General features: G+C 43.7%; 1 protein-coding gene across 1 annotated transcript in view; it reads left to right on the forward strand.

The window, feature by feature from the left end:
* Positions 1–15,499, forward strand: part of LOC117366438 (guanylate cyclase soluble subunit beta-2-like) — a 66,509-nt gene extending 51,010 nt beyond the window's left edge. The window contains exons 13-17 of the mRNA XM_033957776.1: positions 787–941; positions 3,148–3,347; positions 3,431–3,553; positions 10,664–10,758; positions 14,936–15,499. Coding sequence (XP_033813667.1) covers positions 787–941; positions 3,148–3,347; positions 3,431–3,553; positions 10,664–10,758; positions 14,936–15,007 — 645 coding nt within the window. The 3' untranslated portion in view covers positions 15,008–15,499. The remainder of the gene's footprint in view (positions 1–786; positions 942–3,147; positions 3,348–3,430; positions 3,554–10,663; positions 10,759–14,935) is intronic.
* The last annotated feature ends 430 nt before the right edge of the window (positions 15,500–15,929 follow it).

Here is a 15,929-nt window from a genome sequence, read left to right on the forward strand (position 1 = left end):
CAACTCCCCCATGCCATCCTCTCCCCACGCCTTCTGCACCACACTCATGCCTTACCTTCCCACTCCTGTACCTCTTAAAATCTTCATCAGTGCGAGCGTGAGCAGCTTCTCCAGTCTGCTGCTTTCACTGGCTTTCCCTTTGATGTCCCTTCTTGGCCCCGCGACCCGGAAGTGATTTCAGAGGGAGCCAGGCCAGCGCAAACAGCAGGCTAGAAGTAGTTGCTCGCGCTAGCATGCATTTTAAATAAGTAAGGGGGGGTGCGGCGGTGAAGGAAGGGTGCGAGCGTAGCATGGGGGGTTGAGAGGTGCTGGCGCCCCCAACAATTTGGTGCCTGGGGCAGTGTGCCACACCCCCCATTACTACACTACTGGTTAGATAGGTTAATAAGTTGTTGGATAAAGTGCAGAAGAAGAGAAAAGTACAGTGTCATAAATAAGAACAGGTTGTTCACCCACTCCAAGGTAGAGAGGGCACTCTCTAAAGTTGAAAGGGGATAGATTCTGTACAAACGTAAGGAAATTGTTCTTCATCCAGAGAGCGGTAGAAAGCTGGAACGCTCTTCCGGAGGCTGTTATAGGGGAAAACACCCTCCAGGGATTCAAGACAAAGTTAGACAAGTTCCTGCTGAACAAGAACGTGCGCTGGTAGGGCTAGTCTTGGTTAGGGTGCTGGTCTTTGACCAGAGGGCTGCCACATGAGCGGACTGCTGAGCATGACGGACCACTGGTCTGACCCAGCAGCAGCAATTCTTATGTTCTTATGTATCTATGTGTGCTTATGTGCAGATTAGAGTTGGGGTACACACAGGTCCTGTCTTAGCTGGAGTAGTTGGAGAGAAGATGCCTCGCTACTGCTTGTTTGGAGACACAGTAAATACAGCGTCACGGATGGAAAGCCATGGTGTCCCAAACAAAATTCACCTGAGTCCAACTGCTTGCAAGTGAGTTGCTACAAATATTCCCAACAATGAGTGAACATAGATGATATACTTAGGGCATGATTTATCAAAGGTTTTCTTTTGGACAATTAGCACCTCAGTCTAGGCACTCCAGTGCTGTTCTTTTAGGCTGCCAAGCTCTAGTTAGGCACCCTTATTAGAATCACGCCTAGTGGTGTCTAAATTGGACTTAGGTGCTGGTATTTAGGCCAAGAAAACCTTGACATAAATAGTGGGCACCTAAAATTTTGACGCCTACTGGTGCCTAAGTTTAATTTAGGCAACTACATGGAAAATATGCCCAAAATCCGTCCACGATCTGCCCTTAACCATGCCCACTTTCTGGTAGGTTCCTCAGGCTAGACGCATACTCGAAATTGGTAGGTGCATACCAATTTAGACACCTAACTAGAAATTAATGTTAATTTAAGCCAATTTATGAGCCAATTAAGCATATCAGTGACAATTAAGATAATTAAGTAATTAAGTTAGGTGCCTAAATTGGCTAGGAATGCTGATTTAGGTGCCTAACTTTAAGTGTCTTTTATAGAATCTAGGCCTTAGCACCAATTCTATAATGCATCTTGGCACTGAGATTCCATTATAGAATGATAGCATAAGGTTGACATTGGTGTGCCCTTACGTAGATGCTCCCTTTTACACCATGTCAATGGCAGTTGTAACAACAATGGGCTTTACCTAGAAGATCCACATTACTCAAAAGGGTTGAGAAAAAGCCTCAAGATAATTTTTACACGCAGCAATCAAGGATTGATTATAAGCTGACGTTTTTATTGTCATTGACATAAAAAAAACTCACACCCACAAAAATGTTGAGATCTGACTAGGAGACTATCCTATTGATGTGCACTTATAAACTTAAATTATTAAAGGAAAACCAACTTGGCTCAGATGCCTTAATATATCTGCTGCAGCTGTGTTATGAACGCCGTCCTCGATCACTCTTCAGCGACGTCAAAACCATCCAAACTCAAAGCAGCATGAAGTTGTAAAGTCAGCAAAAGAGCTCCAAATACTCAGACAAGGCCTTGTTTCACCACTTGATGGTTTCATCAGGGATTAAACTAAACTAAACTAAACCTTAGGTTTTTATACCGCGCCATCTCCACAAGCGTAGAGCTCGGCACGGTTTATAGGGTTAGGTTGAAAAGGAGCTACAATGAAGGGTTATAGGAAAGGAGCTAGGAAGATAAAGAGGGACAGGGAACCAAAAAGCAGGAAGTGTTAGATTTTTGATCTCATACTATTACTGCCTCCCACATCTCGTGCATGAGATAGGCAGACTAAATAGGCCATTTGGCCTTTATTTGCCATCATGTTTCTATCATTCTCTTCTTGGTTGGGCTGAGAACTTTTCAGCAGGCCTTCATAAGATACCATCATAGCATCCAAGCTACGCCTATATACCCCTAACCACCCCCTCCGCTCCAAAGCAGAACAAAGACTCAGCATTCCCACAGGGAGATCCCTCCGAATGAGTACGGTGTACAAATGATCCTACAGCCATTTCCTACTTCAGCTATGGAACCGACTACCCACACAGATCAAGTCGTTAGACTCACTAATGACCTTCTGCAGACCTTTCGCCAATCGAGCCATTAAAAACTGCCTCTTCAATATACTCTTCAATAGTACTCTTCGCTATGATCAGTCTGGTCTCTAAAATAAGCTCTGTTATTGTCTACTGTAACCTATTGTTGTCATGACTAGTCTGTTTTCAAATGATTGTGAATGTCCACTTGTAACCTGTTCTGAGCTTCTGGGAGAATGGGATAGAAATCGAAATAAATGAATCACTATGTAAAGCGATGCTTCCCAAGCCTCTCCTAGAGACCAGTCAGGGTTTCAGGATTACCACAATGAATGTGCATAAGGCAAATCTGCATATAGCAGAGACCCATTACGTGCAAATCTGTCTCACTCATATTCATTGTGGTAATCCTGAAAACCTAGCTGGTTTGGGGTGCTTCCTGAACAGGGTTTAGAAACACTGATGTAAACAGTTGAAATCTGGATTTATTCAGCTCATGACATTTTTTCTCATGCAGGAAAGTATAATAGGAAATCAGTGAAACTTCAGCTATGCTTTGAAGAGATTTATTTCCCTGCATAGCCGAAAACAATACTCAAATGAAATTTAGTGTTTTTCTTGTCATAGTGGAACCTTTTGGTTTGTATTTTGGCATAGATGTTTAAAGGACAAGAACTTTGAGGTGGTTGAGCGAGGAGAAATTGAAGTAAAAGGAAAAGGGAAGATGCGCACATATTTTCTGAACAGAAATTTGACTGCCAGTGAGAATGAAATCATGGGAAGACCAGTAAAAGAATCTGATTCTGGCAGAGAATCTGTCCAATCACTTCATGACTTGCAAAACTCGTGCGAAGAAGGTAACCAATATAGTTAAAATTGCACTCTTTTCAGAGTTTATTTTTCAAGAAAATAACTACATCATATTTTTTCATCTCCCAAGCTATCCTGGAAAGCAAAAGTCAGGATCATCATCCTACCATAGCAATGCAATATGCTGATAGTCCTGTAGAAATTCGAGATGGTGGCCGAGGGAAAAAGCGTTCGCGAATCAAGGGCTTCACAGGTGTGTCTGCTTGTTTCTTTAAAAAAAAAATATATATATATACAGTGGTGCCTCGCATAACGGACGCCTCGCACAGCGAACGCTGCGCATAACGAACTTTTTGTCTTGCTCCCTATAACGAACTTCGTTTCACACAACGAAGTCGCCCGAGGGGCCCGGGGGGGGGGGGGGGGCGGAACTACTCTCGCCGCTTCCTAATGTGAGCCGGGAACAGCAGCACCCTCACCTTACCTCGGATGCCGAGTTTTCCGGCTTTCTTTTTCGGCCAGCCACACGCTTTCAGGGAGCAGCACATGCGCGCATGCTCTGTTGTTCAATCTTCTCCTCTGACGCAACCGGAAACCGGAAGTTGCAGGAGAGGAGAACATTGATCAACTCCAGCAGCTGCGCGTGCACAGCTTTTTGAGATCGTGCCGGGAGCCAGACCCGCTGATGCACAGCAGCAGTGAATATTGTGCAGACAAACTAACCTGCTGGTACAGCCGAAGAGGGAGGAAGGAAAACTGTTGAATTTCTTGGGGGAAAGATGAGGAGTTCTGGCCAGCAGGGGAGGGAAAGCTGGACAGTACGGGGGAGGAGCAGTAGGGAAGGCAAGAGATCACTGCCCTCTCCAGCCAAAATTTTCCTTTTCAGAGGGACCCCGACATGGCAGCCATTCTCACAAACTGCCTGCGGCTGCCCCGAAGTTTTCCCTCTGCTGCAACTTCCCGTTTCTGATAGGGCAGATCGCCGCAAAGGGAAAGCTTCGGGGCAGCTACTGGCAGTTTATGAGAACAGCTGCCATGTCGGGGTCCCTCTGAAAAGGAAAATTTAGGTGTTTAATAAAGAAGTTTGGATCGCAGGGCCCCTTAGATCTATGCTCCCCCCTCTTACGCCAGCCCTGGGACCCTTCTGACAGTTTCGGGCCCTAGGCAAGTGCAGAGCTGCACTCAAGTGGCTAAAGAGCCACATGCGGCTCGCGAGCCGCGGTTTGCCGACCACTGACCTAGGACAACTGGAGGGTCAGGTGATTTGCCTAGAGTCACATGGAGCTGCAGTGGGAACTGACCCAGTTCCCGAAGTTCTTAGCCTCCTGCAGATCGTGCGGCTGGGTGAGGGAGAAGGCTGGCAGGCTCTGCATGTGAGGTGAGGTGGAGGGAGGGAAATGTAGGGCTGCAGAACGAATTATTTTGTTTTACAGGTATTCTTATGGGACAACAGGGCTGCAGAACGAATTATTTTGTTTTACATGTATTCTTATGGGAAAACGCGTTTCACACAACGAACGTTTCACATAACAAACTTGCTCCTGGAACGGATTAAGTTCGTTGTGTGAGGCACCACTGTAGTTGAGAACAGTACTAAGAAACTTGTGAGCTACATTTGTACATCTTTGACATGGATAGGGGGATTTCATAACAGGGCACCCAAGCGAAATTCCACAAAAAGCAACTCTTTTTATAAAGACAACATAGACACCCAGAACTTTTCCCAATATTGCACAGATTCTTGCACACAGATTTACACCTGCTTTGTTCTATATGCCTATATTTTTGTATTTTATGAAATATGGGTCATATTCTATATGCGAGGGGTTGCTGAAAAGTTCTCAGCCCAACCAACACAGTTGAAGCAGACTCCATCGAGGGCTATACACTTAGGGCTCCTTTTGCGAAGCCGCGTTAGCGGTTTAACGTGCGTAATAGCACATGCTAATTTGCCGTCCGCGCTAGCCACTACCGCCTCCTCTTGAGCAGGTAGTTTTTCAGCTAGCGCAGGGGATAGCGCGCGCTAAAAATGTGCTGCGATAAAGCCGCTAATGCGGCTTCGTAAAAGGAGCCCTTAGTCCAGCAATTTTCCACTTTTTTTCATTCCATATTTTTTCCGATGGAATGAAAAAAGTGGAAAATCACTGGACTAAGTGGCTGATTCTACAAATGGGTGTCCCGATTGTAGGCTGCGGTAGGCATTCGACTGCCATCTGGCAGCCAATTGGGACACACAGTTTTAGAAAAAAGCTCCCTGAGGCAGGATACTGTAGGATTGTCGCGGGTGGAGGGAGAAGCATAGAGGCACCTAAGCTTGCCCATCCAAGGCTGGGCATGGGCATGGTTGTGCCCGGAAGTGGCTTTGGGTGAATTTAAGTGGCCCTAGGCATCTCTCTAGATGCCTGAAATGTAGGCCTGCAAAATTCTGGCCTACATTTCAGATGTTAAATGTAGACGCGTCTGGCTGAGCTGATCACGGCACGGGAATCCCCAATCAGCTGAGCCACGATCAGCTGATGGCAAGGGATCCCTCGACAAAGATAGGCAGCTGAGCTTCCTTTCTTTGCGATCAGGCTATGGCACAATTTTCTAACCTCCACCGATTAGAGAATTTGGGTGGGGGGGTTCATTAGGGCAGATGCGATTCTGCATAGGACACTGGTAAATGATTCACAGCGGCTTTGAAGGCTGCCACTGAGACTGGCGTCCTATACAGAATCAGGTCCTAAGTGTATAGCCCTCGATAGAGACTGCCCCAGCTTTGTTGATTGGGCTGACAACTTTTCAGCGGCCCCTTGTATGGTGCCCAAAAAGTTGGCGCTGACAAGAATTGTGCTTAGCGCACTTCAATAAAAGGTATGCACACCTTATAGAATTGCGCTAAGCACCAGGGTATGTCATAACATTTAGACACGCCTATTTAGGTCATAGAAAACCAGACCTAAATACTTGCACCTAACTTGTGCATGCATCAGGCATCTTCTATATCAGTGTGCATAGCTTTTAGGAACGCCCATGATCCGTCCATGCTCCTTCCCTGGCCATGCCCTCTTTTCAGGTCCATGCACTAGAACTGACCTGCAGCACGTTATAGAATATGCATAACTGGCTGTGCATGTTTCGTCTAATTAGTGTCAGTTATGAGGTGTTAATTGCCAATTATCAGTGACGATTAGGCTTGTTATACAATGAAGTTGTGCATGTAAATCAGCCGGGCACACCGCTAAGCACGAACAACTTAAGGTGCCATATACAGAATTTGGAGATATGTGCTAGGCCCAAACTACATCCTCATGAACCCCTACATGCATTATGTATATGTGTAGGAGTTCATTAAAGCTGTTCAGAACCATGGTCTGGACAGCTCGTTTGATAAACAGATAAACATGCCCACATTAAAATTAATAGCATTTTCAAAATGTTTGAAATGTACTAAAAGGCACAGTTCTATAGTTCATAAATAAAGATATCAGTAAATTCTATTTTTTGTTACTGTATATACTCCAATATAAACCCATCGAAATATAAACCTAGATACCATTTTTGCCCCCCTCCCTTTTTAGTGAAAAAATGGTAATTCAAATATAAACTGAGGGTTTATTTATACCATTCTTCCCCTATGCTGCCCTACCACTCTCCCAGTAGTCTTACCCCTCCGCTGCCACTGCAAGCTCCCCCAAATTGGCCGATATTTGCTGCTGTGGTTAGCATGTGCCCGCACCTGCACACTTGCCTGTACCCCCAACTCCTACTGGAACGTCAGCTAGTGCTTCCTCCCTTTCTCTCTAGCTCCTTCCCAAGTGAAAGTAACACCTGCATCCATGCCCGCCCCCCCTGCCCCAACCCTCACCGGAACATCAGTTAACACTTCCTCCCTCTTCTCTCAAGTGATGGCAACACCCCACACAGGCCTATCATGATTTCCTGGTGGAATAGTGGTATGTTGGGGCAGGAGCAATTCCCACTCACTCTTGCCCATTCTTTCTCATCAGTAAAAATGGCCACCAAAACTTCCAGTGAGGGGGTTGGGGCGCAGGCAAGGGTGTTAAGAGATATTCATTTTTGTCACCATTAAATGAAGCAGGAATTTGCTCTATAATACAGTATTCCATTACAATTGAGAAAATGTGTGGTTCTTGGAGATATGGAGAGTTACCTTGGGAGCAAAATGCTTTCTAGTGTTCAGGCAGCTAAGAGGTTCGATCAGTTTGATTGATCTTGTGGTGCATCCAACATAAGTTAGACTGTACGGACATGTGATTGTATAAATTACAGAAGCTGATTAACAAGTAGTATGATTAAACGATCATGATTAGTGTGTGCTAACTGGCTAATGCAAGTTAACTTTCTGCAGGTACTGTGTGCTGACGGGAATATTAGTGCAGAACCTGGTAATAAAAAAGGAAAAGCTCTAAAAAGCACTGTCTTAAATCTGGGTTTGGCACACAGTAAAGTCCCACGTTATAACACATTAAGCCCAGATTGTACTACACTTTAGTAAAAGGTCTCCTAAGTCTTCATGAATGTTGAAAAATGCCATATGTAGATATATTTTACAACATATGAGGGCTAGTTTTCAAGTTTCAAGTTTATTAGGTGACTTGATCAATCGCTTAATCAAATATTCTAAGCGATGTACACTTTAAAATTTACAATTATTAAATATAAAAAAATAAAACAAACAATACAATACATACAATTACTTAAAAAATGGGTAAGAACTCTTGATTTTAACATTGATAAACATGGGAAAGGAGGGATGAACTACAATTCATAAAGTAAAGAAGAAACATTGAGGGAAAACACAAAGGGAAATAGTTAACACAGGTATCATATAGGAAAACATGATACTGAAACTAAAATTATGTTGTAAAAGCATCTTTAAAAAGGAAGGTTTTAAGTTCAGTTTTAAATTTTCCAAGCTCTTTTTCCTCTCGTAAAAAAATAGGGAGGGCGTTCCATGTTTGCGGTGCAGTACATGAAAAAATAAATTGTCTCCTTGTATTGATAATTTTTAATGAAGGGATAGATAGCAGATTTTGTTCGCTAGAACGTAGAATTCTCTTTGTAGAATATGGAATAAGAAATCTATATAAAAATGCAGGGGTCTTATTGATCAGAGTTTTAAAGATAATTAAGCATAATTTATAAGTGATTCTGTAATTAACAGGGAGCCAATGAGCCTCTTTGAGGAGTGGTGTTACATGATCAAATTTTTTTGAATTGGTTATTAATTTTATAGCTGTATTTTGTATGATTTGTAATCGTTTAATTTCATATAATGCAATTCCTTTGTCTTTTTGATGAATTCTTCTTTATATATCCTTTATCTTTACAACTTCCCATTTGGCTTTCATCAGGTTTGACCTGCATAAATCCCACACACTACTAGGTACAAGGTGCTGATCACTACAAATGTCTTCTATCCACCTCATGTCAACAGTCCAATTACAGACATTTCCTCTCCCTCTATAGCCATTGACCAAAACTCATAGGCCTGGCCTCGATGCTATCGACCGATTACATGACATGACGTAAACCCAATCAGGATTAAATACCATGGCTACTACCAAGTTTCCAAGTTTATTTATCATTTGATATACCGACCATCTACAAGTATCTGGTTGGTTTACAATCGTAAAAATATAAAATTTAAAAATAAATGGAGGGGTGGAGGTAAAAGCAAATTGCGGTGAAAACATTGACTTAACTAGATACGAGAGGAATTTGGGGTGGGGGAGTCACGAGTGTGTACTCATTCCATCCTCTCTCCCACCATTTTATATATACCCAATGCTTTTCCTTTATACTGTAAATGCTCTCTGTCCTCTCCCCTCCCAGCAGTATACTGTATACGCATGATCAACCATGTGGCTTTAACGCACCCCAAACACTGTGAATGTACTACTGTGACCGTTCTGAGCTCTTGGGTACGACGGGATATAAAACTGAAATAAATAAATAAAAATAAAATAATCTGTTTGTCCCTATGGTGGGGCACAGTGTAGGAAAAGAGAACAATATGCCATCATGTATGTCCTTTAATTTTTCATAAGATCCTTTTCTAAAACACATCCCATCCTACCTGTCCCAGATCTGATTTGTACCTTCTTTCTAAAATGTACCTTTATATCTCGGAGTTAGGAGCCTAAGGGACTCATAGTCGAAATGGAAATGCATCTGAAAACCGGCCTAAATCGACGCTTAGACGATCAGTGAGACAAGTCGTCCAAGTGCCGATAATCGAACCGGGTTTTAGACGTATCTAAAAATGACTTAGGCCTTCATAGTGCTACGGTACAGAGCTAAAAGGGGCGTTTTAGGAGGAGTGGTGAGGTCGGGATTTGGATGGGATGTGGGCCGTCCTAGACTTAGGGCTCCTTTTATTAAGGTGCGCTAACACAGCATGTATAACCGAAAGTTTTACAACACTGCCTAGGCGGAAATTGGACATTATGACTTAGGCCATCTAAAACCAAGTCTAAGTCCACAGAAGGTATCCAAAGTGACCAGATAACCACTGCAGACACAAAGTACAGACCCCCACACACTGCCCCAGTGATCACTGACCCCCCCCACCACCCCTATAAAAATCATAATAACAACTTTACATATCTGCCACCAGAACATCAGCACCTGGCAGCCTGACATAGGAAAGCCTAGTAGAGCTGCACAGAGGTAGCTTAAGTGGTCTTGGGGGTGGGTTAGTGAACCATGGAGAGGAGAACCCAGGCCCAAAAGCCACTCTAATCACTGCATTCATGGTGAAACTCCAAAACCCTTTTGTACTGCCATATTAGTGGTACCTGCAGCCATAATGGCTATTGGGGTGGTAGATAGGTGGGTCTAGTAGGTTCTGGGGGTGTTTTGGGGGGTCCACCATGACCTATAAGGGAGTTGTAGTGAGATGTTTATGTGGCACCCTTTTTGTGAAGTTCACAGCAGTGCCCTGTAAGGAACCCCACTACTCTGGTGCCATGTCTGGGTGTCCAGTCCATCACTTTTCTGGCCAAAAGGTCTTTTTCTAGGCGTTTTTGACTAGGACGAATTTTTGGATGAAAATGTGGTATAAAGATGGATGACTTACAGGTCTGGATGATCAGTCGGCTGGATGTACAGTTAGATGATTTTTGGAAAAAAAATACGTTGGACGTATTTTTCAAAAATGGACCTTTTCCCATGTCTGACTTTGGGCGATTAGCGACTTAGGCCCACAACGGACTTAGACGTTTCTTTTGATTATGCCCCTCCACACCTTTTGAACATCAGCCGCAGTGTATTATTTTTATCCTTTATATTTTCTGTATTTGTGTACGCGTAATTGGGTGCTATATGAGTTGTCATTCAGGCCATTTGTTTGCAGGTAAAACACGAGATTCTGAAAGCTACGGCAGTCTCCATAGTGATCTGAAGACTGGAGAAAATCCATATCAGCTTACACGAGGACAAGCCAACATGGTAACCGAAGAAGTGCAAAACAGAAAAATCAGATCCAATTTCTGCAATTTATTTTAAATGTTTTCAGTTTTCAAAGAGTTCTTTGGAACCCACAAACTCTTAAGTTCAGATCACTAGTTCTAACCTATTTTGTAGCCCTGACATCCTGAGCTAGTGGTAAGCACAGCAATCATGTTAAAGTACTGCCTTTTTAAGAGTAATAATGATTTTGTACATTTAAAAATGTATATGTTTATATATATATATATATATATATATACAATATATATATATATATATATATATATATATGAAGTGAAATTATTACATAAAATGTTTCATTATTATTACAAGAGTTGCAGATTTTAAAGTCATGTCACATGTTTAATAAAAATCTTTGCCATCACTGAGGGCTGGATTCCAAGTTAGCTGCAAAAAATATGTATTTTACTATTTAGCCTAGACTGCTGCTGTCAGTTTTTTTTGTCCCCATCCTTTGCAATAAGATAGATGCTTCAAACAGAAAGCATTCTTCTTCAATCCAGCATTGGAAACAGAGCAATGTATATTCATGCTGTAAATGCCTAAAAGTCCTCCACTTTCTCCCTTATCTTCCCTGCTGCTGGGTCTGTATTCTCTATTATGTGCACAGAGGCCTATTCTGTAAGGATTAGTATAGACCAGGGATGGGCAATCACAGTCCTCGAGGGCCACAACCCTGTTAGGTTTTCAAGATTTTCACAATAAATATGCATGAGATTGATTTGCATAGCGAGGGTAGGAGACGCCCCTCATGCCTTCCTCTCCCCCCCACTCCGCTCCTTCCATGCCCCATGCCACACTCTGCCCTTCCTTCCCATCAGCGTACCTCTTTAAATCTTCACCAGCGCAAACAGTTTTTCTGGCCTGCTGCTCATGCTGGCGTTGGCTTTCCCTCTGAGGTCACTTCTTGGCCCCGGAAGTGATTTCAGAGGGAGCCAGGCCGGCACTAGCAGCAGACTAGGGTATTTGCTTATGCTGGCAAAGATTTTAAAGAGGTATCGGGGTGGGGAAGGGAGGGTGTAAGCAGGGCATGGAAGACCAGAGAGGTACCAGTGCCCCCACCAAGACAGCACCCAGGGTGGTCCGCCACCAGGCCCCCATTACTATGGGGTCCTTTAATTAAGGCGTGCTAACTGATTTAGCGCACGCTAAATGCTAAGGTATCCATTAATTCTATGGGCGCCTTAGCATTTAGCAAGCGCTAATCTTTAGTGCACGCTAAATTGGTTAGTGCACTTTAATAAAAGAACCCCTTGCCACTGGTGCCTCTATATCTACAGTATTCATGTCTTTTATTCCATTTTATTGCTCAGCCCTCCCTGGACTTAAGAGGGTCTAACACGTTAGATCTTGAAAGCTAAAAATGCAAAAAAAATAAATCAGATCTTTTTATATCAGTTTATATATATATACTAGCCTTTAAGCCCGTTATATTAACGGGTGCTAGAATAGATGTGTGTGTCTGTCTTTCTCTCTCTCTCCTTGGCCGCTGTTTGTCTGTCTTTCTTTCTGTCTCTCTCTTTCCTCGGCTGTCCACCACCACCCTTTGCCTGCTCCCCCTGTCCAGCAATAGACCTTCTCCCTTCCTTTTACCTCCCCCTTGTCCAGCAGCACCCCTTCCCTACTCCCCCTGTCCAGCAATAGCCCTTCTCCCTTCCTTTTACCTTCTCCCTGTTCAGCAGCACCCTTTCCATGCTCCCCCTGTCCAGCAGTAGCCCTTCTCACTTCTTTTTACCTCCCCCCTGTTCAGCAGCACCCCTTCCCTGCTCCCCTGTCAAGCAGTAGCCCTTCTCCCTTCCTTTTACCTCCCCCCTGTTCAGCAGCACCCCTTCCCTGCTCCCCCTGTCCAGCAGTAGCCCTTCTCCCTTCCTTTTACCTCCCCTGTGTCCAGCAGCACCCCTTCCCTGCTCCCCCTGTCCAGCAGTAGCCCTTCTCCCTTCATTTTACCTTTTACTCAGTTTTCGTGGTGGTCTGCAGTGGTTTCTGGGTCACAGTATCGTGGAAGAAAAGCAATGTTTAAACCGCTGCAGGCTCCTACTGATGGGGAAACTGCCGCACGCTCTACTGCGCATGTGGAAACCGCTGAACGAAACAATCACACTCTCCTTCTTCTGCCTCCATCTGCCCCATGCGCTGGAAGCCGTCCCACATGCCTCAAATCGAATTCGGCATGGAGGCACACATCACGGTGGCAGGGATCGCGGCCTCCTAAGTGTGCATGCACGCTTAGGGTTTTATTATAGAGGATATATATATCCACCCCTTATTAGATATATTTTCAAAAACAAAAAAGGGGGGTTAAAGGATAATTAGACCATATTACTTTCTTTTATTGCAAACTAATGCTACATAGTTGCTAATCTTTATATGTTAAAACCCACTATCAGCAATTTTTACATATAGGCTATCAGCACATCCACATTTAAACCTCCCCCAAGTTTTAAATTAACTAGGAGGTTGATACAGTGGTTCCTCACACAACGAACTTAATTGGTTCCAGGAGCAAGTTTATTATGCGAAAAGTTCGTTATGTGAAACGTGTTTTCCCATAACAATACATGTTAAAAAAAATAATTCGTTCTGTAGCATAAAATATGCTAAGATGACATAAAAAAAGATAAATTTATCTTGTTAGAGCTGGTGTTAGACACAACTGGGGACTGCAAAGTCCAGGCAGAGGCTTACGGCTCTCTTTGACCAGGGGGGACAGTTGCCCTAGTTGCACTACCCTAACCCTATTCCTACTATGTGTGACTGTGGTATTCTGTTAGCATGATATTTCTGTGTAGCATTCTATAATAATTTGGCTTATTCAATTTTCTTGATAGTAGAGGGGATATATGTGAAGGGGAGGGGAGACAGGGGTTTTGTTGATCCTTGCTGTGTATTATAATCACCCCCCACATACTCCCCAGTACCTTTTTAATCATCCCCCCTCGGTACCTTTTTTAATTCCTCCCATCTTTCCCAGCCAGTGGCGTACAGGCCAGAAGCGCAGAGATCAGGAGCAATTCTTCTGCACGCCTGTGTGGGCCCATGCCGATCTCCGAATGGCTGCAGTTAGTTCTTGTGAGTCCCGCGAGAGCTGACTGCAGCCATTCAGAGATCAGCGCAGGCCCAGGCAGTAGCACAGAAGGCTTGCTCTTGATCTCTGCGCTTCTGGCTGGGAAATTTGCTAGACCACCAGTTACGAGTGAGCGGGTGAGATTAAAGTTGCAGCAGTGGTGGCTTTTTTAAAAAAAATATGTGGCGGCGGGGGGAGGTTTAAAAATATGCGGTGGCGGCAGAGGCTTAAAAATATGCAGCAGCGGCGGCAGGGGGGTTTAAAATATGGGAGCCAGGCGGAGAGAGGGCAGTTAAGCGCAGTGCCTGCGCGGAAGGATGCAGCTCGGGCGACTTCGTTGTGTGAAACGAAGTTCGTTGTAGGAAGCAAGACATGAAGTTCGTTGTGCGCAGCGTTCGCTGTGCGAGGCGTTCATTATGCGAGGCACCACTGTATATCCTATGAACTGAATCTGTTGTTTTATATGATATATCAACCTCCTAGTTAATTTAACACTTGGGTGAGGTTTAAATGAGGGTGTGCTGAGAGCTTTTTTTGGCCCTCCTGCCCATCCTTCTTGTGGTGTTGCTTAAATCTTCGGGCAGCCACCGTGCAGCCGCCGTACAGCGTCAGACAGCAAGCCTGCCCGGAACCCTTCATTCTACTTCTGGGGGCAGGCCTGCTTGTGGATGCTGCACGGCAGCCTCTTAGTTAATGCATAAGTTTTATATGTTAAACCCATTACTGTGGGTTTAATGCATAAAAGCTCCCTTTTACAAAACTGTAGCATGATTTTTAGTGCTGGCCGCGGTGGTAACAGCTCCGCCGCTCATAGGAATTCTTTGAGCATCTGAGCTGTTACCGCCGTGGCCAGCGCTAATAACCACGCTATGGGAATTAACTAAAGTGGATCTGAATGGAAGCTCAGGATGTGTTCTTCATTTTTCTAAAAAGGGCTTCTTCATGACGCCTTTAAGCAGCTTTATCTCTTCCAGGGCTAACATTTAACTTCATCACTACTGATAGCAATTGTGACAAGTTTTTTTGCATATAAAAATCATTCTCTGGACTGAGTTTAAGTAACAAGTTTCATTTCACCCTCCTGTCTCCCAGCATTTCTGTTATACAATAAGAGACATCTCTACCAGCATTAGTCAGCTGATGTTTGAAAGCCAAAGCCTTTAATAAAGTTTAGCAAACATGCTATTCAAGCCAGCTCTCTATTCATTCTCACTGATTTCCGTCTGATTGTGAATGTGCATTCGAAAAGAAAACAGCTCAATAAACCAACTGTTCATTTCATGAAATAAATGATAGGCAAACATCTCAAAACCTACAGTCTGGATTAGATTAAACTGATCTCAGCCGGGGTCAATCTATGTGCAAGTGCATACAATGATGGTGTCAGTAAGACCCTTGTAATATTGCATGTCCATGTGCCATATTTTATATATGATTTTTAAAAATAGGCTATATAAAGTAGCCTTTTCTAGTGGTAACACTGTGACACTGCAATTCTTGAAACAATATTACAAGCTGGAAATGCAGCATTTATGCATTCAGTACATGCTCTGGAACGCGTTGCCAGAAGTTGTGGCAAAAGCAGATAGCGTAGTTGGTTGTAAGAAAGGTTTGGACAAATTCCTGGAGGAAAAGTCCATAGTTTGTTATTAAGACATGGGGGTAACCTCTGCTTGCCCTGGATCAGTAGCATGGAATGTTGCTACTCTTTGGGATTTGGCCAGGTACTAGTGACCTGGATTGGCCACCATGAGAACGGGCTACTGGGCTTGATGGCCCACTGGGCTGACCCAGTAAGGCTATTCTTATGTTCTTATGTATGTTCTTATGTTCATTCTGTATATGTTAAAAAAAAATCAAACAGACAAAAAAGGCATAAACAATAACCACAAAAAAAAGACTACAATAAAAAGGTACTGAGTGGAGTTTGCTTTCACACTGTTTGCCAAGTTCCCGTTTATCCTCAATCAACAGAACTCCTTTGGTCACATTCCTAATTCAATACAAGGCGGTGGATATAAGGACTCCTGAGGAAGACTTTACTTGCTGAAACATGGACCATGTCAGGTCCTATGATTTAGCACTG

Source organism: Geotrypetes seraphini, chromosome 9, assembly GCF_902459505.1.
Source record: "Geotrypetes seraphini chromosome 9, aGeoSer1.1, whole genome shotgun sequence".
Taxonomy (NCBI): domain Eukaryota; kingdom Metazoa; phylum Chordata; class Amphibia; order Gymnophiona; family Dermophiidae; genus Geotrypetes; species Geotrypetes seraphini.